The sequence below is a fragment of the Megascapheus bottae genome, chromosome 23, assembly GCF_031878675.1.
Source record: "Megascapheus bottae isolate mThoBot1 chromosome 23, mThoBot2.hap1, whole genome shotgun sequence".
NCBI lineage: Eukaryota > Metazoa > Chordata > Mammalia > Rodentia > Geomyidae > Megascapheus > Megascapheus bottae.
In genome coordinates, this window is record NC_143531.1 from 11,755,597 (window position 1) to 11,782,319 (window position 26,723).

At 34.7% G+C, this 26,723-nt stretch overlaps 1 protein-coding gene across 2 annotated transcripts in view; it reads left to right on the plus strand.

Moving 5' to 3' along the window:
* The window catches only part of Tbck (TBC1 domain containing kinase), a 113,334-nt gene that overhangs the window by 31,897 nt on the left and 54,714 nt on the right, over nt 1–26,723 (plus strand). For both annotated transcript variants that reach the window (XM_090356719.1, XM_090356720.1), the window contains 9 exons: nt 1,541–1,640; nt 3,641–3,690; nt 3,861–3,990; nt 6,924–7,022; nt 9,760–9,822; nt 10,622–10,748; nt 12,237–12,287; nt 14,327–14,410; nt 20,828–20,913. In XM_090356719.1, coding sequence (XP_090212845.1) covers nt 1,541–1,640; nt 3,641–3,690; nt 3,861–3,990; nt 6,924–7,022; nt 9,760–9,822; nt 10,622–10,748; nt 12,237–12,287; nt 14,327–14,410; nt 20,828–20,913 — 790 coding nt within the window. The remainder of the gene's footprint in view (nt 1–1,540; nt 1,641–3,640; nt 3,691–3,860; nt 3,991–6,923; nt 7,023–9,759; nt 9,823–10,621; nt 10,749–12,236; nt 12,288–14,326; nt 14,411–20,827; nt 20,914–26,723) is intronic.

The window sequence follows — 26,723 nt, forward strand, 5'->3', positions numbered from 1 at the left end:
AAGTGTACTAATGAGAGCAAAGATATTCAAGTTAGTTAAAACAGGACTAGTATATCTTATGGAGAAGTTTAATCATCCAGAAACAAGGGCATACTAAATCCACTAGCACAGTGATGTTCATTGCAGCACTATTTAGCATAGCAAAGATATGGAACCAACCCAGATGTCCCTCAGTTGATGAGTGAATCAAGATGTGGTATTTATACACAATGGAATTCTATGCTGCTGTCAGAAAGAACGACATCGCCTCATTTATTTTTCAAGTCTATTTATAAATCTTTCAAATATAAGAACTGTGTAGGCTCCCTGCCACATTTAGCAATTGTTACTGTGCTTTCTGTTCAGAAAAGTCTGCAAAACACTTATAAATTAGATTGGAAGCTGGATAACTATAGGTATGAAGTCTGGACTTGTTATTGTAGACTTGCAATTTGTATAAAAATACAAACATGAAATTCTTGAGCTTCTGTCAGTTCACTAAATCTTTAATTTTAGGTACTACAGCATATCTGATCATTTTTATTTGCACCTTTTACATTTCTAGTTTATTCAAATAGTTGGATTTCTACTTATCTCCCCCTTAAACTGATATTTTTATACTAAAGTCAATTAAAGAATCCTTCATTGAATTGAGTAAAATTCTGAAATAGATAATTTTTAAGAAGAAATGGTATGAAGGTTAGATTCTTACCACAAGTTATCTGAAATGCACATTAAATTTGACACATTTATTAGCAATCTATTTTCCCCAGAGATATTGACCTTCACTGTGCTTTTTCTTTTTTCCCTTGGTATTTCTTATGTATATACACTTTCTTTAGATGCATTTGGATAGTACAGTTGTAATAATACTTACTATTGCATGCATAAACAAAGAATTACATCTAACACCCTTGTATTCTTGTAGACATATATAGACTGATATAATCCCAGAACAAGAGACATCTAAAAATAAGGTTTGTTTGGAATGACTTCAACCATCTAACCTAAAATGTATTTCTTCCTGATGAAGGGACCATGACTTAAAAAAAAGTTTCATTTCGGCCTGGTGCCAGTGGCTCACACTCAGAGATCTAAGAATCGCAGTTCGAAGCCAGCCCAGATAGGAAAAAAAAAAAGTCCCTTAGATTCTTTTAACTCCAACTAACCACTGAGTGGAAGTGACCCTGTTGCTCAAAATGGTAGAACACTAACCTTGAGCAAAAGAGCCCAGAGACTGTACCCAAATCCTGAGTTTAAGACTTAAAAACAACAAAAAAGGGCCGGGAGTCTGGCCTAGTGGTAGAGTGCTTGCCTAGCATATACGAAGACCCAGGTTCAACTTCTCGGTACCACATACATAGAAAAAAGCCAGAAGTGGTGCTGAGGCTTAAGTGATAGAGCTCCAACCTTGAGAAAGTCCAAGGACAGTGTTCAGGTCCTGAACTCAATCCCAGGACTGGCGAAAAAAAAAAGTTTGGATTTTTGTAGACAAAAGAAACAGTTGTATGCTCATAACAGGTGGTATACATATGGATTTGCATTTTTAAATCTCTTTCAGTTTCCTTTTTGAAGATGGTGAAAGCTTTGGACAAGGTCGAGACAGAAGCTCCCTTTTAGATGATACTACTGTGACATTGTCCTTATGCCAGCTAAGAAATGTAAGATGATACCTTAAATACTTAAGATATTTTTAAGTAAATCCTTAAAGATATATATATATATATATATATGACTCCTTGTTTTTTTCTAATTTAATTTTATTGTCAAGGTGTACATCGGGGTTATGTTTACATATGTAAGATAGTGCATCTTTTCTTTTCTTTTCTTTTTTTTTTTTTGCCAGTCTTGTGCTTGAGATCAGTGCCTAAGCATTGTCCTTGGACTTTTTCAAGGCTAGAGCTCTACCAATTGAGCCTCAACACCACTTCTGACTTCTTTCTGTATTTGTGGTACAATGGAATCAAACTGAGTCTTTGTGCATGCCAGGCAAGCACTCTACCACTAGGCCAAACTCCCGGCCCATGAGTACAGTTCTTTTTTTTTTCCATGTATTTTTTATTGTAATTAATAGACGGGTTACATTATATTCACCAGATAGAAGGTGCATTACTTCACATACATTGATACCCTTTCTCATGTCTTGGTCCCCATTTCCCTCCCCTCACCCCCACCCCTCATCTTGTTTTCCCCCCTTCCCTATCCAATTTCAAATAACCAAATATGCATTTATCCAATATATCAGATAACAAAGTGAAATACTGTAACAATATGAGATAACCAAGGGACAGCAAAAGAGATGAGCGATAACATACTACATTAAGGATAACAATCACTCATTTGTCATAATCAGTAGAAACCTTGGGCTCTCCTAGCAGAGATTTTCAATACAGCAAAACCTGGATACATAAGGCCATACAGTGTGATGCTAAATGAAAGGACGTCTAGGATATAGAAACAAAAGCCATGAGTACATTTCTTAAATAGTGTTACCTCCTCCCTCTTTTTCCCCTTCCTCTCCAGGCCCTCCCCCAAGTTACAAGGTTGATTTCCAACATACTGTCTTGTCAGTATCACTGTTAGATCAGTTTACCCTTTGCCCTTTGTCTCACCATTTTGTTGTTCCCTTCCCTTTCATAATTCAGATAAACATATACACATATATATAATACACAGGATGCCAAAATCAAATGCGGTGACAACAGGGGATAAACCATAGAGGGGAAAAAGCAAAAGGAAAAAGAAATAACTTCACTAGTACATTAAAAACAATAACAACTGGGGCCCAGAGTTTGGCCTAGTGGTAGAGTGCGTGCCTAGCATGCACGAAGACCCAGGTTCGATTCCTCAGTCCCACATACACAGAAAAAAAAAAAGCCAGAAGTGGTGCTGTGGCTCAAGTGGTAGAGCTCTGACTTTGAGAAAACCCAAGGACAGTGCTCATGCCCTGAGCTGAAGCCCAGGACTGGCAAAAAAAAAAATAATAATTAATTAATTTAAAAAAACAATAACAACTAAGACAAAAACCCTCGTTTTTATATGTTGGGAGTTCATTTTGCTTAGCGTCATCTTACATGGTCTTAACAGCTATTGAGCTATTGATAGTATAAAATGTGTGAGAACTCCAGAAAGATACATAACCCCAAGTGGGACTTCTGGAAAATAGCATCTGTGTAAATTCAGCTTTTAGTACATATTGTCTGGTTATTTGTACATGCACAAAAATCATTTTAGGGTTTTTTTGGTGAGGGTTTTGATTGTTTTCTATTCTGAGACTGTGTAGCTAAGGCTGATCTCATAATCCTGCCTCAGCCCTCTGAGTACTGGGATTAACAAGCATGTGTCACAACACCTGGCTACAAGAAGTATATTATCAGTTTACCTTTTCACGGTCATTTAGTGTGTTCATTCTTCTTATTTACACTTTATATTGATGTAACACTTTTTATATTGATGTAGCAATATAAAGTAATAGTTTATTTTGATATTAATCCTAACCCTGATTTTAGTACAACTGTGTCTCATATTTTAGCTATTTGCATATTTGTACATTATGGATTTATATATTTTCTCAATATTTCTGAATAGTCTTTACATCTGAAAACCTAATTTTACATTATTTTCTTTTAAATTATAAAATATTTTGTCTTTAAATTCACAGCGATTAAAAGATGTTGGTGGGGAAGCATTTTATCCATTACTTGAAGATGAGTAAGTATATTTGATGTTCTTTTACATTTATTTTTCTATTTGTATAAAATATGTTAATAGCTTGTACATTTTCCTTGAAAAGTACTTCCTAAATAGAAAACAGGGCTTTCACTTACTAGAAATTTGTATTTTTTGTCATTTCTTTACTTTTTTTCCTTCCTATTTTGCAGCCAGTCTAATTTACCTCATTCAAACAGCAACAATGAGCTATCAGCAGCTGCTACTCTCCCTTTAATCATCAGAGAAAGGGATACTGAATACCAGCTAAACAGAATTGTCCTCTTCGACAGGCTGCTAAAGGTAGGGATCATAACATAGAAAATGGAGGGCAGTCCAGTATGCAGTTGTTCCCTTCAGTGTTCTTGAATCTTGGCAAATCATGATATCATAAGAAGACTAATTCTTATAACTTAACTGTTTCAATTGAATCTCCTTTAACTATCAAAATGATATACATTCATAGCAAATTAAAAGTAAAAACAAAATGCGAGAATATTTACAAACTCATCTTAGGCAAAGAATTAGTATCCTTTTTATAATTTAGTTTTTGCTATGTTTAAGTAGTTGTATGAAGGGGTTTCAGTTGAGCATGCCCATTTATAACTATGATGCTTCTTGTTATAATTTCTTTTTAAAAAAAACTTTAAATCAGTAGCCCTGATGTTGAAACAGAAAAATGGCTAAAGTTATTATGTGAATACAGTCATTCAGTAAATACATAGGGACAGTCATTTAGTAAATACATAGTAGAACTCATTCTTTTGCAATAAACCTGAACCATTTTGCAAAATAGGTTGAAATTATTCATCAAGAATTTAAATCATATAAATTTTGTGTGTTCTGATAACTGTTTACTAGGCATCTGTACTCAAAATGCACATTTTTTTAAATTTTATTTTTATTGTCAGGGTAATATATAGAGGGGTTACAGTTACATTCACCAGATAGTAGGTTCATTACTTCTCACACACTGATACCCCTTCTCATGTTATTGTCCCATTTCCCTCCCTCTACCCTCTCCCAATCATCTTGTTTTCCCCCGTTCCCATTCCTATTTCAAATAAACAAATAAACATATATATAATATACCAGGTAACAAAATCAGATACACTAACAATATGAGACTGACCAAAGGGCAACATTAGAAAGAAGAAATAACATAGTACATTAAGAACAACAATCACACAAGGTAAAGCTCTTGTTTCCATTTAGTCTCATCTTATATGACCTTATATACCTCGGTTTTGAGCTATTGTAATCCTCTGCTAGGAGAGTCCTAGATGTGTACTAATTATTACAAATAATGGAAGCCATTGAGCCTATGTTCCTTTGGGTCTGGCTTACTTCATTTAATATGATGTTTTCCAAGCCTTTCCATTTCCTTACAAATGGGGTGATGTCATCTTTTCTGATGTTAGCATAGAATTCCCTTGTGTATAAGTACCACAACTTTTTGATCCAGTCATCTACTGAAGGGCATCTGGGTTGGTTCCATATCTTTGCTATAATAAATAGTAATGCAGTGAACTTCGTCATGCTAGTGGCTTTAGTATATCCTTGTTTCTGGACTTTTTTGGATAAGTGCCAACTAGTAGAATTGCTGGTCATAGGGGAGCTCTATGTTTAGTCTTTTGAGGAATTGCCATACTGCTCAAAATGCACATTTGTAACAGGACAAATTGTATGTAAGAAGCTACAATAGTTGGGCCAGGAGTTTGGCCTAGTGGTTAAAGTGCTTGCCTAGCATGCACAAAGACCTGGGTTCGATTCCTTGGTACCACATATATAGAAAAAGCCGGAGTGGTGCTGAGGCTCAAGGGGTAGAGCTCTAGCCTTGAGAAAGTCCAAGGACAGTGCTCAGGCCCTGAGCTCAAGCCCAGGACTGGCAAAAAAAAAAAAACCTACAATAGTTTATACTCATTGGATGATTTTTTAAATCAATAGATTTTTTAAAAAATATTTTACATATATTGTTTAATTTTTGTGAGTTTGGTGTTCTCATGGTCCATATGACTACCTCTTAATCTGCCTAGGTTACCAAATAGTGAAGAATGGGGCCGAGAATGTGGCCTGTTGGTAAGAGTGCTCTCCAAGGATGCACCAAGACCCGGCTTCCATTCCTTGGTACCATATACATAGAAAAAACCTGGAAGTGGTGCTGTGGCTCAAGTGATAGAGCTGTGGCCTTGAGAAAAGCCCAATGATAGTGCACAGGCCCTGAGTGAAGCCCCAGGATTGGCAAAAAAAAAAAAAAAGAAGAAGAAGAATGGATAGAAATAGAATGAACTTTTTCTAATTGTATTTCTCAAGTTTTGATGGTTGAGTCACATTCTATATAAATAAAACGTAGTGATTGATTGCAAATACTTAACCGTGTATTACAGAACACTTCAACTTTATCACTAATGTATTGCAAACTCTCTAGACATTTTAGAATTTTAGATAATTTTTCATTTTTTCTCTATATTTCTTTAATTCACAAAGCTATATTTATGCAGTACTGTATGATTTCTATATGTTATATGGTTTTCAAATCAAGGCAGTAATGTCTGTCTCTTCAAACAATTACCATTTCTTTGTGGTTGTCTGAAAATATTCAATATCTTTTTTTCTAGTTTTTTTTAAATGAGCAATGCATTCTCATTATTTGTAACCATCATACCGTGATCAGAACACCAGAACTTTTTTTTAACCCAACTATAACTTAGTACCGTTGACCAATTTTTCTTATCCCTCCCTTACCATTAAGCTTTCTGGCCTCCATTTTCTAGTCTTTCATTTTTTTGAGACTAACCTTTTTAGGTTCAACCGATGAATGAGATCATGTTATATTCTTTTTTTCTGTGCTTCTCTTATTTGACTTTACATTATGTCCTGTTCCATTCATACTTTTGACAAATGACAGGATTTCACCCTTTTATGACTGAATAGTATTCTTTATCCATTCGTGAGTTAATTGATACCAGTTAACTCCATTTGTTGGCTATTGTGAATTTGTTGCTACTTCAGTAAATATAGAAGTATAGATGTCTCTTTGACATACTGATAAATTTCTTTTGTATACATAGACAGCCTAGGATTGCTGGATCACGTGATAAGTATTTTTCATAAGTATATTATTTGTTTGACTTTTTCTAGTGAACAGTTTCTACTGTTTCATTGTGGTTGGAATAGGTGCTTCATATGATTTTAATTTTTGAACATTTTTCTTTTTCCTTTTTTTTATGTCACAGGCTTACCCATATAAAAAAAATCAAATTTGGAAAGAAGCAAGAGTTGACATTCCTCCTCTCATGAGGGGCTTAACCTGGGCTGCTCTTCTGGGAGTTGAGGTAAGAAAGGAACAATTCAAAATTGGTTAATAATGCCAAATAATTTTAACTGTCTAATACTTTGCCTATATTTCTTTTTTTTTAATTTTTTTATTGTAATTAGTAAAAGGGTTACATGATATTTGCCAGATAGAAGGTGCATTAATTCACATACATTGATACCCTTTCACATGTCTTGGTACCCATTTCCCTCCTCCCCCACACCCCCCTCCCGTCTTAGTTTTCCCCCCTTCCCTATCAAATTTCAAATATCCAAATACAAATAAATTCAATATATCAGATAACAAAGTGAGATACTATACCAATATGAGATAACCAAGGGTTAGCAAAGGAGATGAGAGACAACATAGTACATTAAGGACAACAATTATTCATTATATGGCTTTTGTTTCAATATCCTGGAGGTCCTTTCAATTAGCTTCACATCATATGGCCTTATGTATCCAGATTTTGCTCTATTGCAGATCTCTGCTAGTAGAGCCCAAGGTTTCTACTGATAATGACGAATGAGGGAAACCATTGAGCCTAAGTTCCTTTGAGTCTGGCTTACTCCACTTAATATGACTTTTTCTAAGTCTTTCCATTTCCTAACAAATGGGGTGGTGTCATTCTTTCTGACAGCAGCATAGAATTCCATTGTGTACAAATACCACAACTTGTTGATCCACTCATCAACTGACGGACATCTAGGTTGGTTCCATATCTTTGCTATGGTGAATAGTGCTGCAATGAACATTGTTGTGCTAGTGGATTTAGTATGTCCTTGTTTCTGGATGGTTGGGTAAATGCCAAGTAGTGGAATTGCTGGGTCATAGGGGAGTTCTATGTTTAGCCTTTTGAGGCTCTGCCACACTGCTTTCCATAGTGGTTGAACGAGTTTGCACTCCCATCAACAGTGTAGTAGTGATCCCTCCTGGCCACATCCCCTCCAGCATCTGTTGTTATTCGTTTTCCTGATCCTGGCCATTCTAGCTGGAGTGAGGTGGAATCTTAGAGTTGTTTTGATTTGCATTTCTTTTATGACCAGAGATGTTGAGCATTTCTTCATGTGTCTATAGGCCATTTTTGTTTCTTCTTCAGAGAAGACTCTCTTTAAGTCTTTGGCCCATTTTTTAATGGGATGGTTGTTACTTTGGAGATTAGTTTTGGAGTGATTCAATTTTTTGAGTTGTTGATATATTTTAGATATGAGGCCTTTGTCCGTTGTTTGGTTGGTGAAGATCTTCTCCCACTCTGTAGGCTTCCTGATTAGTTTACTAGCTATATCCTTTGCCATACAAAAGCTCTGCAGTTTAATGCAGTCCCGCTTATCCAGCCTTTCTCTGATTTGTTGTGATTCTTGGTCCTTATTAAGAAAGTTTCGACCTGTGCCAAGGAGGCCTAGTGTATCTCCTATTCCTTCCTGTAAAGTTTTCAGTGTGTCAGCTTTTACCTCCAGGTCTTTGATCCATTTGGAGTTAATTCTAGTGCAAGGTGACACGAAGGATCCAGCTTTAGTTTTCTGCAGGTGCTTAACCAGTTCTGCCAGCACAACTTGTTGAAGAGGCTGTCTTTCTTCCATTCTATTTTTTTGGCTCCCTTGTCAAAGATTAGGTGGCCATAGGTCTGTGGTTTAATATCTGGGTCCTCAGTTCTATGCCTATATTTCTTTTAATTATAAGAAGATTATATAGTAAAACATACAGAATTTTTGTCAATTTTCAGTGGAATACATGAGAAGACTTGAAATAGAATAATATGAACAAAAATTTGTTAGATTAGTGCTACTTCATATTTAATTATGCCTGCAGAAAGTATCTTGAGTATTAATTTTTAAGTATGAGTACATTATAAATATATTTTAGTTACAAGTCCTGAACTAAGTATGGTGATATCTGGCTACAATCCTAGTACTAGTGAGGATGAGGTAGAATGTGAATTTGAGGCCAGCCTAAACTACAGAGTAAGTTTGCAGACAAGTTGATCTATATGAGACTATGTGTGATAACAACAAATAGAAAACAAAGCTATATTGTATAATACTCATTAGATAGTGGCTTATCCAGGACATTTTCTTCTGATGTATACAATTTCAAGTTCTGCCTCAACAAAATGACAGATTTTCATACTTGTCATAGACTTGTCTCACATTGTCAGACATGTAGAGAATTTGTCCTAAGTTGAGGTAGCATTTAGATTGGAATGTACATATCTGTACTTAAGTTTTAAAAAAATTATTAATAGATGTTTAGGGACAGGAATTTGGCCTAATGGTAGAGTACTTGTCTAGCAGGCACCAAGATCCAGGTTTCCTTCGTCCGTACCACATATAGAGAAAAAAAGCCAGAAATGGTGCTGTGACCCAAGCAGTAGAACCCTTGTCTTGAAAAAGCCAAAGGACAGTGTTCAGGGCCCAAGTTTAAGCCCCAGGACTGACCAAAAAAAAAAAAAAAAAAGATGTTTATAACTAGATTTTCCCATTGAGCATTAAATCCAAAAGTCTGAAATGTGAAAATACTCCAAAATCTGTTTTTAAAAAAATCTATTGAATATTAATACCTTGCACAAAATAAATGGATTTCAGATCCATTTATCTTGGATTTTAGTCTTTCTGATTAGGGACATTCAACTCAAAAGATTTATCAAATATTACCAAACTAGAAAAACTCCCCAAAATCGAACTCAGGCCTTTAGAACATGAGATATTCAACATACTTATCATTTATATTGGAAATATAATGTGTTTTCTTTCTTGCAGGGTGCTATTCAGGCCAAATATGATGCAATTGATAAAGACACTCCAATTCCTACAGATAGACAGGTAAAATCGTCTAAAGCAGCCTGGGTAATTCTGCCAAATCGTTTTTTTTTTTTTAATGAGAAAATGCTCTTCATTATGAATGCTTTGCCACTGCCAAATTCAAAAGGTATTAGAAAAAGTGTAACTCTTATATTCAGAAATTAGTGAGTTACACAACAATACTTTAAAGTACTTCTGGTTTAATAACTTAAAAAAGAATTGTTCCATTCCTGTAATCGACCCCAGCTATTCAAGTGGTAGCGAAGATTATGATTCAAGGCCAGTCTGAGCACAAAGTCAGCAAGACCCTTTTTTCCCCCTCTCAATAGATAAGGTGGGTGTGGTGGTTCACAACTGTACTCCCAGCTATACCAGAGACATACATAGAAGAATGACCATCTGAGGCTGACCAAGAAACAATCTGAAAAAATAACTAAAAGCAAAGGGGAATGGGAGCATGTCTCAGGCAGTAAAGTGTTGCCTATCATGTACAAGGCCTGAGTTCCATTAAACAAAGTATTTATTCACCTGAATAAATTTTATTTAGACCTATTTATAAAATGAGGTATTTTTGAAAACTGTTTTAATACATTCCTTTTCAAAACTGTTTCCCCAGTTTCAGATCTGTACATGGAACTTTTATGTGCATATGCATTTCTAGAAAATTAATAAAAAATAGCCTCTTGAGGCAGTATTGCACTATCCTGAAATGTATATTTTTTTAATGTATATTGCCAATTCTGCTCTTATTTTCAAATAAAGTTAAATGGCTTTAGGGATTGCTGTGTTACAGTGTTACTTACTGCATTGCTGCCTACAGATTGAAGTGGATATCCCTCGCTGTCATCAATATGATGAACTCCTATCATCACCTGAAGGTCATGCAAAGTTCAGGCGTGTATTGAAAGCTTGGGTAGTGTCTCATCCTGATCTTGTATATTGGCAAGGTAAGTATTACTAAGATTTTGCTTCTAGTATTGAGTGTTTAGCTATGCCCAACATGTTTTTATGTGTGGAGGCTGTTACTGGGGCTTAACCTCACGGCCCCAGGTAGCTTTTTCACTCAAAGCTGGCACCGTACCACTTGAACCATGCTTCCAGCCTAGCTTTTTGCTGGTTAATTGGAGATGGATTCTCATGGACTTTTCTACTTAGGCCAGCTTCAAAAGACTGTGATCTTCAGATCTCAGCCTCCTAAGTAGCTAGAATTACAGACTTGAGCACACAATTTTTAAATTTTAAATGTCAAACATTGTTTACTTTGAAAAAAGTCAACACTAAAGCTCTGATTCATTTTTAAGAGGTTTATAAGCAGTGCTTTTTAAAAAACCTAAATTTCTTGTATTACTTAGATTCAAGAAGCTGAAAATTAAGCCTGTAGTCACATTAATTAGGAAAGTAGGATAACTGGTGCTTGGCGATCTTTATTATACACTTTTTAAAATTTATGCAAATAATAATTTTATGCCTCAAATTTTGGGCCAGTTGAGAGTTTTACTGATTAATGATACCTTAATTTTTTTTTAAATGATAGCTACTTAGAATTAAAGCACAGGATAGGCCTCTGGGCTGTATAGTTTATTTTCTCTCCTGCACTGGAATATGTTTCAGATCCTTGATCTTATAGTTTTTTGACATTTTTGCTCTCCAGTAAGTAAGTTCATGATTTAACTCAGTCCTATTTTTTAAATGTCTTATTATAGGCAGTAGTTATGTTGAATATTGTTTTCCTCTAGCAATACTTCAAAGGTATTATTTTCCTAGCTCAGTACATACTCTTAACTCATTAAGCAGATAAAATGCATTCTTTCAACATGACGGCATCTGAACAGCATTATTATCAATAAGATATATGTTTGTACTTCTCAACTTTTGATGAATTTTGTTTGCTCGTCCCATAAGAGAAAGAAGGCAGGTAAAGACTATCTAGATGAGAAGAAAATCATTGCCAAGAATATACACTTAGGGTCAGAGATAGGAATTGTATTCTAATTTTTTGGTGCTATGTTATTTTTTACCTTATAATAATTGATGATAATAGCAGACATTTGGACACTTACTATGTGGCAGTCCCTGTATGTATGTCTTTTTCTTTTTTTTTTTTTTTTTTGCCTTTTCTGGGGCTTGAACTCAGGGCCTGGGCACTGTCCTTGAGCTTTCTTAAGGCTAACACTCTACCACTTGAGTCACTTCTAGCTTTATTCTGTGAGTGTGGTACCAAGAAATCGAACCCAGAGCTTAATGCAAGATAGGCAAGCAAGTACTCTACCACTAGGCCAAATTCCAAGCCCCCTGTTATGTATTTCTTGTTACCTACATTTAAGTGAATAACAATTACCATTTAAGACAATGCTGAGAACTGAGTAAGATATTTATGTATATATTTCCATTCATAATGTAATCATTTCACCTCTTTGTCCCAATCGCTGTATCAGGTCTCGACTCGCTGTGTGCTCCATTCCTGTATCTAAACTTCAACAATGAAGGTACGTCACTTTACTGCTGAAGCCATCTAGTGTTTTATTCAAATATGAAAAAGTTCTGGTTTTATTTTAAGATTCTTATTTCCTACCCTGTAGAAATTATAAAATTTTGTGAAATTACATGTGAGACTCACTTTGTAGATTACAAAATGACCAGGCTATAACTAGAATGTTGTTAGGAATTGAGCTGATTGTGCTATAGCACAATCTTTTACATACTTTGAGCCACTTTTATAAAATTTGAAAGATTCTGTAGAAATTAGTTTAATCTAAGTTTGCCTTTATGAAACTTGTAAATAAATCACTATTGACTGGGTTTGTCCCTAATTTTGAATCTTCAAAGCTTAACATTTTAATATACTTTATTTTTTTTTGCCAATCCTCTGCTTGAGCTCAGGGCCTGAGCACTGTCCTTGGACTTTCTCAAGGCTAGAGCTCTACCACTTGAGCCTCAGCACCACTTCTGGCTTTTTTCTATGTATGTGGTACCAAGGAATAGAACCCGGGTCTTCATGTATGCTAGGCAAGCACTTTAACCACTAGGCCAAACTCCCAGCCCTTAATATACTTTATAAGTAAAGATTTCTTTGTAAACCTATTCAACACTTTATGGTTTAAGAAAGGTATTTGTGTCTATTGTATATTATTATTCTATCTACTGTAAGACAGCTTTCTTGTTAATGACAGGCTATTTTGTTTCTTTCTCTCTGCTATAATACCTTTTTCTAGTAGATTTTTCAATAAGTATTTGTTAAACTAAAAAAAAAAATCCCACAACTCTTAGTTACAAATAGAGCAAGTAATTGTATATGGCAGAAATGTTGCGATTTCTATTCTCAGAATCTGCATCTTTTCAGATTCTGTTTTCTGTCCATTTTCAGTTACTTGAAGTTGAGATACTTCAGTAACTGAAGTTCAGTTACTTGAATAGAGATAGCATAACTGCAAAGAACTGGCATTTTACTGGATGATTATTAACATGCACCATTTTCTGATAACCTCCCTTCTCAATAGTCTAGACTAAAGGTTTATTAGGCCATTAGGCCCAGATATTACATATTGACCCAAGAATAGTAAGACTCTCTGAAATTATAGGTGATACTGGGTATTACTAAACCCAGTATTCTCAAATTCTTGTTTGGATCATCGGTAATTAAATATCATGAGATTTATATTAATAACAATCATGTTCACAACTCTTATTTAAAAGCAGCAAAAAGTTCAAGCAACTAAGGTTTTTATTTTTTGAAATTAGAATTTCAACAGTAATTTAAAATTGAGTTACTGAAATAGTTATCTAAAATGTTTTCTATTTTAAATAATAAAGGTAGCATACACTTAATTTTGAGTTTTCTTTTATTAAAGAATTTTTTATTATTGATTTTTACATTATATTTCAAATTACATGTTTAACGATCAAGTATTCAATCTATATACAATCACTGGCACTTAGATTTTAGAACATAATTAAAATTAAGCTGAGGGTTTATATGTCATAGATACATATTGATCTATGTAATAAAACATTATGTCTATAGAGTCATCAATTTTTATGTCTATGTATTTGTGTTTATATTTCCAATACCATGTCGATAGCATTGGATATGCAAATATTGAGTCCTTGCTCTTGTACTGTTTGAATCTCATAGCCACATATTAAGGAAACCACGCACCTTTTTTTCCTTTGGTCTTGACATACCTCACTCAATAGGATTCGCTCTAGATTCATCCACTTCCCTGCGAATGCCAGTATTTTATCTTGTCTGTTGGCTATATAGAATTCCATTGTGTATATATACCACATTTTCTGTATCCATTCATCTACAGTAGGACATCTGGATTATTTCCATCGCTTGGCTATTGTGAATATCCTGGGTTATGATGTTCAGGATAGATGCCCAGTTAATTTTATGTTTTAATTTTGTGTTTGAAGCACTTAATGCAATAATATGTAATAGAAAACTCAGAAATATGTGTTGATTTACTGACAGCTGATAATTTTCCCTATTAACCACTTTTCTAATTGACTTATTTCTTCCCAGCCTTGGCTTATGCGTGTATGTCTGCCTTCATCCCCAAATACCTATACAACTTCTTCTTGAAAGATAATTCACATGTAATACAAGGTAAGCAATATCTTTTCCTGCCTTTTTACTGGGCAGCTCCTTTTGTCAATTTAGCCAATGTCTTACTAACTTAATATGATTTTAACCCAAAGTAATATTGGGGTAGTAAATCACAAAAATTCAAGAGTGAGAATTTAGGCTTCCCTCCAATCAACAAAGAATTGTGGTATTGTTATAGTGGCTGTTTAGTACTTGCTTTAAATTGAATTCAAATGCAGACATGATAGTTTAAAGAAAATAACAGAATTATTATTTCTCTCATGATTAAAAGTACTCAAAAAGTTTCACCATGGAGGAAATACATAGTGAAGTTACAGAAACTTTAAACATTTTTTTGTCTTTGGTCCAAGACTTGGACTCAAACTCAGTACCTGATGTTTTTGCTAATTGGCCAGTGCTCTGCCATTGTCTCCAATCCCAGCATTTTTTAACTTTTAAGTTGAATATTAAAACATAAGTTATTCATCTCATTCCACATGCTTCAACACCCAAAACATGCTCCTTTTCCCTTCTGTCTTCCTAAAGATACCTTTCCCTTCAGCTCTCTAGTCAGATACAACCTATGTGTGAGTTCATCCTGACTGACTTCAGGTGCATGCAAACTTAATAAATTCTGAACTCTTCTGAAACTCGTATAAACTGAACTTCTTAAAAATAAGCATTTTTGCGGGGCTCAGTGGTTCAAGACTGTAATCCTAGCTACTCAGGAGGCTGAGATCTGAGGGTCAAGGTTCAAAGCCAGCCCAGGCACAAAAGGACCTGAGACTCTTATCTCCAGTTAATCACTAGAAAATGAGAAGTGGGGCATGGCTCCAAGGGTAGGGTAGCCTTGAGCTGAAGAGCTCAGGGTCACTGCCCAGGCCCAGGGGTAGAATGGTAGCCTTGAGCTAAAGAGCTCAGGGACAGCACCCAGGCTGAGTTCAAGCCCTACAGATGCTCCAGATTGAAGCTTCAATACTTTGTAGCCTTGTATAAAACTTAACTTCTGGGGGGGGGTGGGGGAGGGAAATGGGGACCATGTTATGAGAAAAGGGTATCAATGTTTGTGAAGTTATGCACCCTCTATCTGGTGCATAATATAATGTAACTCTTCTATTAATCACAATAAAAATATATTAAAAAAACTTCTCCAGTTACCATTTACTTTACGTTTAAGATTAAAACATTATTGTTGAGGTTAAAGATTACAAAACTTTAAAATATAAACATTCAACAAGTGGCTGTGTATTTCAATATGTAAGATTTTATTTACTTACACGTGTATTTTGAAAAGTTTACTTTTAATATACCCTTTTCCCTGTATATTCCTATCATGAGTACTCATAAAGCTAGTATAAATATGAAAATGCTTTTTAGAAAGCACAGGCTTTTGCTTGGTCTTTTTATAATTAAGTAGAATTGTTTTATAATCAGGAAACTGCTTTTCTGCTTGGTTAATTTAGTAAAGAAGGCAGTTCATATTCAGATACATCAGAGGTATTAATTGGAAAGTGATGTCCTATAGGTGGTTTTATACCTTCTGAATCATAGGATGTGCTGCACTTGTTCATGGTTTCTTACTAGTAATACCTGTTATAGAGCTGACAGTGTACTGTAAGATTCCAGTAATAAAAATGAATAGCTTTAATACCATTTTGGATAGCCAGAAGCCCTCACAGAGAATATAGTATAAATATTGTGTCAGATAACAGACCAAAGATTGAAAGGATTGGTAGAAAATATGTTTAATATTTATTCAGTGTAATATTAAATTCATCTATTTTTTTTTCTTAATGTGGTGATGGAATTTGGCCTCATCACCTCATGCTGAATTGACTAGCATGCTGCCACTTGAACAATGACCAGACCAGTTTTTTTGGATGCAGAATCTTCAGACATTTCCACCCTTGATCTTTTGGATCTCAGCCTCCTGAGTAGCAAGGATTGCAGGCATGAACAGTTCACATAGGCTCAAATGTTGAAATTTTAGTCCTCAGTTAAAAATGTAAATGTAGCTGCACACTGGTGGCTCATGCCTGTTATTATAGCTACTCAGGAAGCTGAGACTTGAGGATCACAGTTCAAAGCCCTCCTGGAGCAGGACAGGCTATGAGATTCTTTTTTTTTCATATATTTTTTATTGTAATTAATAGAAGAGTTACATTATATTTGCCAGATAGAAGGTACATTAATTCACATACATTGATACCCTTTCTCATGTCTTGGTCCCCATTTCCCTCCCCCCCCACCCCCACCCCTCATCTTGTTTTTCCCCCCTTCCCTATCCAATTTCAAATAACCAAATACAAATATATCCAATATATCAGATAACAAAGTGAGATACTGTAACAATATGAGATAATCAAGGGATAGCAAAAAAAGGAGAGATAACATAGTACGTTAAGGACAACAGTCACTCATTATATGGCTTTTGTTTCTATATCCTAGAGGTCCTTTCATTTAGCGTCATACTATATGGCCTTATGTATCTAGGTTTTGCTCTATTGCAAATCTCTGCTAGGAGAGCCCAAGGTTTCTACTGATTATGACAAATGAGGGAAACCATTGAGCCTAAGTTCCTTTGAGTCTGGCTTACTTCACTTAATATGATTTATTCTAAGTCCTTCCATTTCCTAACAAATGGGGTGAGGTTGTTCTTTCTGACAGCAGCATAGAATTCCATTGTGCACAAATACCACATCTTGTTGATCCACTCATCAACTGAGGGACATCTGGGTTGGTTCCATATCTTTGCTATGATAAATAGTGCTGCAGTGAACATCATTGTGCTAGTGGATTTAGTCAGGACAAGCTATGAGATTCTTATCACCAATTAACCACCTAAAACCCAGAGGAGAGCTGTGTCTCAACATGCTAGCCTTGACAAAGCCAAGATATATAAGGCTATATAGGATGAGGCTAAATGAAAGGACCTACAGAATATGGAAACAAGAGCCATATAATGTATGATTGTTGTTCTTAATGTACTATGTTATGTCTCATCTCTTTTGCTGTCCCTTGGTTATCTTATATTGTTATAGTATCTTACCTTGTTATCTGATATATTATATATACATTTATTTGGTTATTTGAAATAGGATAGGGAAGGGGGGAAAACAAGATTCGGGGAGGGAGGTTAGGGGAGGGAAATGGGGACAAAAACATGAGAAAGGGTAGCAATGTTTGTGAAGTAATGCACCTTCTATCTGGCAAATATAATGTAACCCTTCTATTAATTACAGTAAAAAATATATTTAAAAAAAGTGCTAGCCTTGAGCAAAGAAAGATCAGGGACAATGACCAGGCCCTGAGTTCAAGTCTTTGGACAGGCACCAAAAGAAAAAAAAGTTACCAAAATAGCCATTTCCTTAGATTAAAAAAAAAAATCAAAGTGTTTAAAAGTCATACAATATCACTGGATGCTCACATTCCATCCCAGAACTTTAATATTCTTTAGCAAAAGCTAATGATTTTAAGAAAGGTTTCACATAAAACAGCTTCAATTTTAATAATAATAATTTTTTTAAAAAGCAACCTTAGTTTAACAGCAGTCTTGAGTCATATCATTGGAATGCCAAGGAGTGTTAGAAACTTACAACATGTTTGCCTCTCATAGCCAGGTTTATGTTTTGTACTGGTTTCCAATGTGATAACAAATTAAAAAAAAAAAAAAAAAAGAACTGGTGAGTAACCTTAAAGCGTGTTTGGATCCTAAATGTCTTCACTTAGTGTGAAATTGATGGAATGCTTTCAAGTAAATTTTAAAAGCCTTTAAAACTGAAATATCTGAATTAGAGCTGTGGCTCAAGTGGTAGAGCACTAGCCTTGAGCAAAGAAAGGACAGGGCCTCTTAATTCAAGCCCCATGAGAGTTTAAAAAAAAAAAAGGCAACAATATAATTCTGTTATCTTTGCAGTTAACATGAAACTATGATATTTTCTGAGCTTTCAAATGCAAAAACCTGAACACTATCCTTTTCCAAATGTCTTAGCTCTACATTAAAGCATGCTGTCTGGCTAGGTTCCTATAAGTGAGAAAAATGAAAATACTGCAGAATTCTCAAACAAGTAAAATAGCACTGATCAAACAACTAAAAGAGCACTGATCAAGTGAACTGGATACTATTGCTCAGAAGGTTTGTTTATACCAGGTTTGGTGGACAGCTTTCAGGAGACTATTAGTTGTCTTATCTAATACAGTATTTATTTGGGCTGTATATGCTTCCTTTCACAAACTTTATATACCTCCCACAAATGGCATTTCAACTTGATGTGGTAATATACCCTGTAATCCCAGCACTTGGAAAGTGGAGTCAGAAAGATCACCAGTTTGGGGCCAGCCTAGGCATCATAGAAGAGTCCCAAATCAGTCTTCAGTACTTAGCAAGATCTTATTACAAACAAACTACATGTGTTTCTCAGGGATGGTTTCATAGCTTAAATAAATGTGTGTATGGCATATTGATAAGACATATTGATAGTAAATTTCCAATATGGGGCACATTTTCATGCTTTTTGAATTCATGAAAATAGATATGAAACTATAATGTGTATAGCATAACCCACAAGACTTGTCAGGCCAAAAAGACTTTTATTTACCAATTGGTTAACAATATATATTTTGAAGCTTATATTGCAGTTAAGAGATGGCTCGATTTTCTTTCTTCTTCTTTTTTTTTTTTTTTTTTTTTTTTTGCCACTCCTGGGTCTAAAAAGGCAAGGCATCTAACTGAGTTATAACTGAGTGAGTACTCACTAGATAAATTTCACAGTATTTGGACAGGAAACAGAGAACATATTTCCATGATGAATTTGGTCTCAGGAGATCCTTACCTAGCCATGCAAATCCTCATCGTAATTAATATTATTAGTCTCAAGTAAGAATAATATTTATTTTTTCTGTAGTAACTCACACTTTATTTTATTGTAAAGGAGAGATGGGTTCTATAAGTAATACGTATATTTCTTTTTTAACAGTGTTACCCCCTCCCTCATTTTAAGAATGATATTTAATCAGAGCATAACTGTAGAGAACTGCCTGTGGCACAAATTTCTAGTTTAAAATGAAGCAAGAAATTAGAAGCTAGAAATTAATAACTATATACTCATCAACATTCAGTCATATGTTTATAATGGCTGAGTTTATATCTCGTGGGTACATTGGAACTCTCAACACTCAACCACAAATCGGAAGGAGAAAAACATAGTTGAAGAACCTAGAAATTCTCCGAGCCTTTCAGCTTTGTCCTGGATCTTCACTTTGACTTGTAACTTTTGAAGCTGTTAGAAATTGTGCATTTTTGCTCTGAAAGGAAAGGGGAGAATTAGATTTAATGAACTTTGTTGCAGAACAAGAAATGGTTCCAGAATCATGTTAAGTAATATCCTGTTCTTTATCTAGCTGGAGTCAAGGTTGGCATTAATAAATTCACTCAGTACTGTGATTCCCATCATCACTGTCAGTCTAGCACCTGTTGATTGTTTTCACCCCATGCTTCCCAAAATATGTGACATTGCTTATAAACAGTGCCATTATTAGAAGCAAAGTTTTCATTGAGGGAAATAATTCTACTTGCTTAATAAAGGATTTACTACTGTCTGTTCTGATGTTAAACTGACAAAGAAAACATTATTTTGGGAGGTTATTTTTACAAAATAATTGATTTAAATTGCAAATGTCACATTCTTGAAGGAAATAGATGAAATAATTAAGAAAAAATCTAAATTGAGTTACTGTGGTTTCAACTTTTATGTTACTGATTTTGGATTTTTAATGAGTAAAAAGTAGGATAGATATTTAGTATGGAATAAATTGTTACTGTTGTGTTGCTTAAGTTAGTAGATAGTCAATTGGTAAAACATAATTTATTGGAAAAGTGTCAAAAATAAAAATGCATCCTCTCACGATGAAAGCTATGAATTATAGGACAAGAAAGTAGGTGCTTTTAATTGGCTGCCTTGTGCCTGCTTTCTATTAAGATACTGTTCTTACTTGTGACATGCCATCTGCAAAATCTTAGAATGAATTGAAACAAAATCAGATGTCTAAATCTGTGTATATAAATGAATTAACACATAACTTGTTTTGTTTGTAGATGCTTATTCATAAATATTTTTATTTAAGGATCTGCCACATTATCTGAATTTTCAATAAATGTGAAAATTTTACTAAAAAGTATTTGTACACTTTAACAGGAAATTGCATATTTTTAACTAAAAAATCAACATAGCTCTGAAGGCAAACAATTAAATTATGGCATAGTTCTGGTGTGTTTGCCTAATAATTATAAGTACACAAAAACAGTACAGAAAATTACTAAAGTATCTTTGCTTCATGAAAGAATTCTCATCAGGGCATAAGCTGAAATGTATTAGAATTGGAATGTTTTGAGGTAATTTGTAAAGACAATGGTTATCTTACACCTTGCTGTCATTTCAGAGTATCTGACTGTGTTCTCACAGATGACTGCCTTCCATGATCCAGAGCTGAGTAATCATCTCAATGAGATTGGCTTCATTCCTGATGTGAGTATATGGTACATTAGGAGAACAAGAAGTAAAATGAAAAGCAGATATTTACAGCACATGAGTTTAGTTCTACAATTTTTGTTGTCATAAGAAGTCCATTTCTAAGCAAATTACTGCTATTGATCTTGGCTTGTCATGTTCTTGGTCACTTCCACATCCCTAGTGTAAACATAAGGAGAATGTCTTATTTATTACACACTTAATGTATAAAAGTAGTGGAAAGCCCAAGAGTTAAGGATTTTTCACTTGATTTTTATAATTTTTCAGGCCTTTTTTGTTTTTCTTACCAGTCCTGGGCCTTGAACTCTGGGCCTAGGCACTGTCCTCGGGCTTTCTCAAGGCTAGAGCTCTACCACTTGAGCCACAGCATCATTTTTGGCTTTTTTCTATGTGGGTAGAACTAAGGAATTGAACCCGGGTCCTCGTGCCTGCTAGGCAAGCACTCTACCACTAGGCTAAACTTCTTGCCCCTCAGGACCTACTTTTGAGAAATAGGAAATTAATTTTTAAGTGGAATCTTAAGTAGTTACTCTGGATTTTGCTTGATTTATAGCCTCATAGACTTGCCAGAGTTTAGCTTCCTTTATTAGCTTCTTTGTGTTGGTATCAAGGTTCAGAGTGGACACCCCAAATTTAGCGAAGATACAAGTTAGCCTTTTTCTCATTCGTGATGAGAAGTTAGTCTCTTTTTACAGTTCAAAAGTGTATGTTAAAATTTGATGACTCACATCTGTAATCCTTGCTACTCATGAGACTAAGTTCTGAGTATTACGGTTGAAAGACAGCTCAGGGCAAAAAAGTCCTTGTGGGATTCTTACCTCAAATTAACCCTCAAAAACCAGAAGTAGAGCTATGGCTCAGCATACCAAAGCACTTCAAGCCCCATAACTGACAATAAGAAAAAATTGAATTTGATTGTCGATGCTGTTGACTCATGCAGATGTGAGGATCACAGTTCAAAGCCAGCCTAGGCAGGACAGTCCATGAGTCTCTTATCACCAGTTAGCCACAGGAAAACTGGAAGTGGCTGTAGCTCAAAGGGGTAGAGTGCTTGCCTTGAGCTAGAAGAACTCAGGTGGACTGGAATTGTGGCCTAGTGATAGAGTGCTTGCCTAGCATACACGAAGTCCTGGGTTAGATTCCTTGGTGCCATTTACACAGAAAAGGCTGGAAGTGGTGCTGTGGCTGAAGTAAGAGAGCCCTAGCCTTGAGAACACTCAGGGACAGCACCTAGGCCCTGAGTTCAAGCCCCACAACTGACAAGAAACAAAAAATCAGTAGTTTAAAACTGGGCTACACAATGATACCCTATCAGAAAAACAAAACTAACAAGATTACAGAAAGAGAAGTGGGGAGTAATAGTCAGTCTTGTGAGGACAAGGGTATGTAAGTGAAATAAATCACCTATTTTAATTATTTTCATATTTTAAATGGTTATATGCTAAAATATAAACATAAAAATGTAAGAGTTAGCTCAGTGCCAGTGGCTTGGGCCTATAGTCCTACCTCTCACAATGCTGAGCTCTGACTGTCACTGTTCAGTGCCAGCCCATCAGATAAATCTGCAGACTCTGATCTTCAAAGAACAAGTAGCAAGAGCCAAAATTGGGGGGTGGGGGCTGGCTCAATGATGAAGCACCAGCTATGAGTGAAAAAGCTGAATAAGAGCACAAGGCTGAGTTCAAGCCCCAGTACTAGCCGAAAGGGGGTTGGGTTGGTGAGGGAAGACTTCAACAGAAAAAAAATATTTTAAAGGTGTGTGAGAAAAACGTTAGTCAAATGTAACACTGACATGTGTTAATTTGAACTAGTGAACAGAATATAAAATAGTTCCATCTAAGATATGTGTGTATGTGTGTGTGTGTGTATACATGCATATATCTGTATGTGGAACACCTATATGTATATGGAACTTCATATATGACAGGGGTGGATAGATAGGTAACTTCATATATTAAAGGAATGTTTATCATTTGTCTACAAAAGATTTTTTTAGCCATATTGTAAGAAGTATATAAAATAAATTTGAAAAGAAAGAATTAGAATTTTGAGGAAATGGTGCAAAGGGGGATTTTTTGTATGGAAAGTATATGCTTGTGGTTTAAACTTTGAAGCCAGTGTGGCAAAATGTTAAAGCTTATTAAATTTAAATCAGGGCAGCAGGTTCACTGGTGTTCTTTAAATGTATTTCTATGAAAGATAAGTTCTTCAGCAGTTCAATAATTCTGATGTCATTTATTCTATGTATTTCTTTCTCTACTGAGTCACTTGTAAAATTAGAATTTTTCATGCAACTTCTTATAAAAATTCTGCAATAGTAGTAGTATTATGAAAATATTCATATAGTGATGTGTATATCATTATTTTATATCACTATACATACATATGTACATACAGATATAGGTAGTGATTAGTGAGACATTCTAAATCATATTGGATGGGAGATAACACCCTGTGAATTGGAAGTGTCTAGAACATGACAAATGTTGTACATTCCTGATGTCAGTCCACGAGTCAATAGTGACCCACTGATCACGTCACAATAAAATGCCTTTGCTCATGTTTCTATATTGGAGACAGGTATTTCCAAATGATGCGTTCTTAGTAATGATTCCATCACCATTAAGAATATAGAGTAAAAAGGATAAAGCAGAGAAAGAGAATAGATCTTAGCCCAGAGAAGAGCCAGTCTATAACTACTTCCTTGTCACAACATGAACAAATAAAAATTATTTACTAAAAGGTCATGTTATCTGGAAAATCCTTTGTGAAATCTTTCTTCTTTGTTTTTCAATTTGTTTTATTGGACTTTATCTCAGTACTATAGGTAATATTAAAAGGTTAAAAGGACATTTAAAAATTGAGTTTGTCAGTAGAGTTAATATTTTTAAGGTAGGGATTGTGTACAGTGTGTAAGTGTGGCAAAATGGAATTTTGTTGTTTTTCATTTTAATCACATCTCATTAATTTGTATATGCAGTATTGTTTTAATTATTACCTTTATTATTCTTCCCTTAAAATTATACTTTGTGTGCCTCTAAGGACAAGACAGGCAAGGATGCATCAGGAAAGAACAGCTACTCTCATAATGAGATCCTAAACTGACTCTCCTACTCAAGAACTAATCCTATCAAAGTCAGCCTTGATTTATCTTCCATCACTGAAATGCAGTCTTCCATTACAGGAAAGATTGTGATTTCTGGCTCCTTTTCATTTGCTGTGGGTTACAGAATTCTGAACACTAAGCACTGAGAAAGCTTAAATAGCTTGGAATATCATACAGTGATGTGATGCTTAGATTATATAAGTCATGGTAGTTTGTGATTTACATATAAATAGAGAAATGTATTTGGCAAAATTGGGGCCAGAGTGATTTTTATCATTCTATCCCGATGTGTTTCTGCTTCTGCAAATATAATAGGTCTTTCAAATGAGAATGAGAAAGTGTGTTTCCTCATTCTTAAAGGAGCTGTTTTTCTGAAATGCTAGGAATAGCACTGCGTTTATGGATTATAAAAGTTGTGAGATAGCCATTGAGAAGTGTGATAAGGATCATATCTCAAAATTGTATATACCCTTTAGCATACTGTCCCAGCTAAAGATAAAGCTAAGCATTGAGTGCTGTTAGCAAAACCATTGTTATTTAACTGAAATCTAAAAGGATACTTACACTACTTCTGATTACTCATTCTTTAAAAGCTTACCACTGTCTGCTTCAAAATTTATACACAGCATCCAGGCACAGGAGATTCACACTTGTAATCCTAGCTACTCTGGAGGCTGAGATCTGAGGATTGAGGTTTGCATCCATCCCAGGCAGGAAAGTCTATGAGAAGCTCATCTTCAGTTAACCACTAGAAAACGGCAAGTGGAGCTATGGTTCAAAGTGGTAGAGTTCTAGGGAGAAAAAATGCTCGCAGACAGCATCCAGCCTGATTTTCAAACCCCACAACCACAACCCTCCCTCCAAAAGAAATTATATTCAGCTTTATCTATACTAACAAAATGTGAAGGAAACACTTGGAACTATTTAATATTTTGTTTGTTCATTTGTGTCTGGCTTTTGCATTGTTACCTTAAACCATTTAGATCTTATTCTAAAGAGGAGACTTCTGACCATGATCTTTTCATATTTATCCCATTTAGAATATCCCATTCTAAACTTTCCTAACCGGTTGAAGACATTTGCAGTCTTAGAGGATGTATTTTCTGATGATGTCTGTGGTGTCCCTGACATGAGTCCTAACTCTTGTGATCTTCAAAGCCAAATAGCTCCTCAGGATATCTTTCTTATAATGAAGCTTAATGGCCTCTCAGAAAATCCTCAGGTCTTAGGAACCAAGGAATAAGAAAAACATTTCAAAAATGATTTTTAAAAATATTGTGACAACTTCCAGCAAGAAAAGTTAGATAAGTAGAAATTTTCCCAACTCATTTATAAACCTATTGCATTTAACTGTGTTTTTCTGAAAAATGCTATTCTTTCAGAAAAATATTTAATATTTTGTAATCTCTTTAATTCTATTTCTTTACTCAACTTAGTAACATTGTGTATTTGAAGTGTATAAAGACATAATTGGCAAAAGGTCTCAGACAGTGGCTTATTAAAGATTATAAACTAAACTATTTCACCAAACTTTTTATTCTGTATTACAGTAAAACCCAGTTATCCTACCTTTTTGAATGGCTTTTACCCACAAAAAGGTTATACTATATGTTGGTCATTTGTAAAATAGGAGTTCATTGAGTTTGCAGATCTTCCAGCTGTGACACATTTCATTTTATAAAATCGCAAACTCACATTGGTCAGTATCATGCATGACCTATCTCATATGTATTCCTTAAGTATTGAGAAATATTGAGAAATTGCCAAATTCACAGTGGCAGATAAATAATCCTAATCATTATGTTTTCTGTTCAGTTTTTCTTGAAGTTGTGAACTCCCTTTATTTATTTTTGAGAAATATTGGTCAGATAACAAAGCCTTAAAAAAGTCATTAAAAAATGATTCCTTAACAAAGCATCTTTGGTTGTGTTACATTCCAAACAATTGCCTAAGCTTTTTCTTCAGACAGGCATTAAGTTCTCAGTACACTGCATAGTTGATTCATACTTCCCAGGTTGTTCACATAAATCTTATTAAGGTATTTATTAATTTTTACCCCTACATAAAAGTAAGCCCTACTTTTATTTGTGCCAAGATGCCAGCAATATATACATATATATGTGTGTGTATATATATATATATACATGTATATGTGACTATGAAGTGCTTCGTGTTCCTAAATAAAAATTTCACAAACTCATTTGATAAAGGTTCTAGAGGTTATAAAAATACTTCCTTTAAATTTTTACTTCGACAAATTCATAAATCATTGAGTCATAATTTTTGATTTTTGAAAATGAAGACAGTTCCCACTTTTGCTTTCCTGATTGGTAAGTGTGTATTTGATATTACCAGATCATGTGGAAAGACCTCAGGAAATTCTATCTATAACAAACTATTCTTGCTTGAAGTTGCTAGGGGGCAGTATTTACTTACCTGATTCCCTACAGTCACATGCTTATATGTCATGATCTGGAGAAAATTAGAATATATGTGTGTGTGTGTGTGTATATATATATATATATATATATATATAGTTTTTATGCTTGTAATCAAATACTTACTTGCTTTTCTATAAAAAGTAAAATCTGCCTGATACTCAAAATTCTTACATTGTTGCTGACTTTTTTGTGTATTAGAATGTATTATAAAGCTGTAATAATGAGAACTTAATATAGACAAAAAAATTCAAATTTTAAAA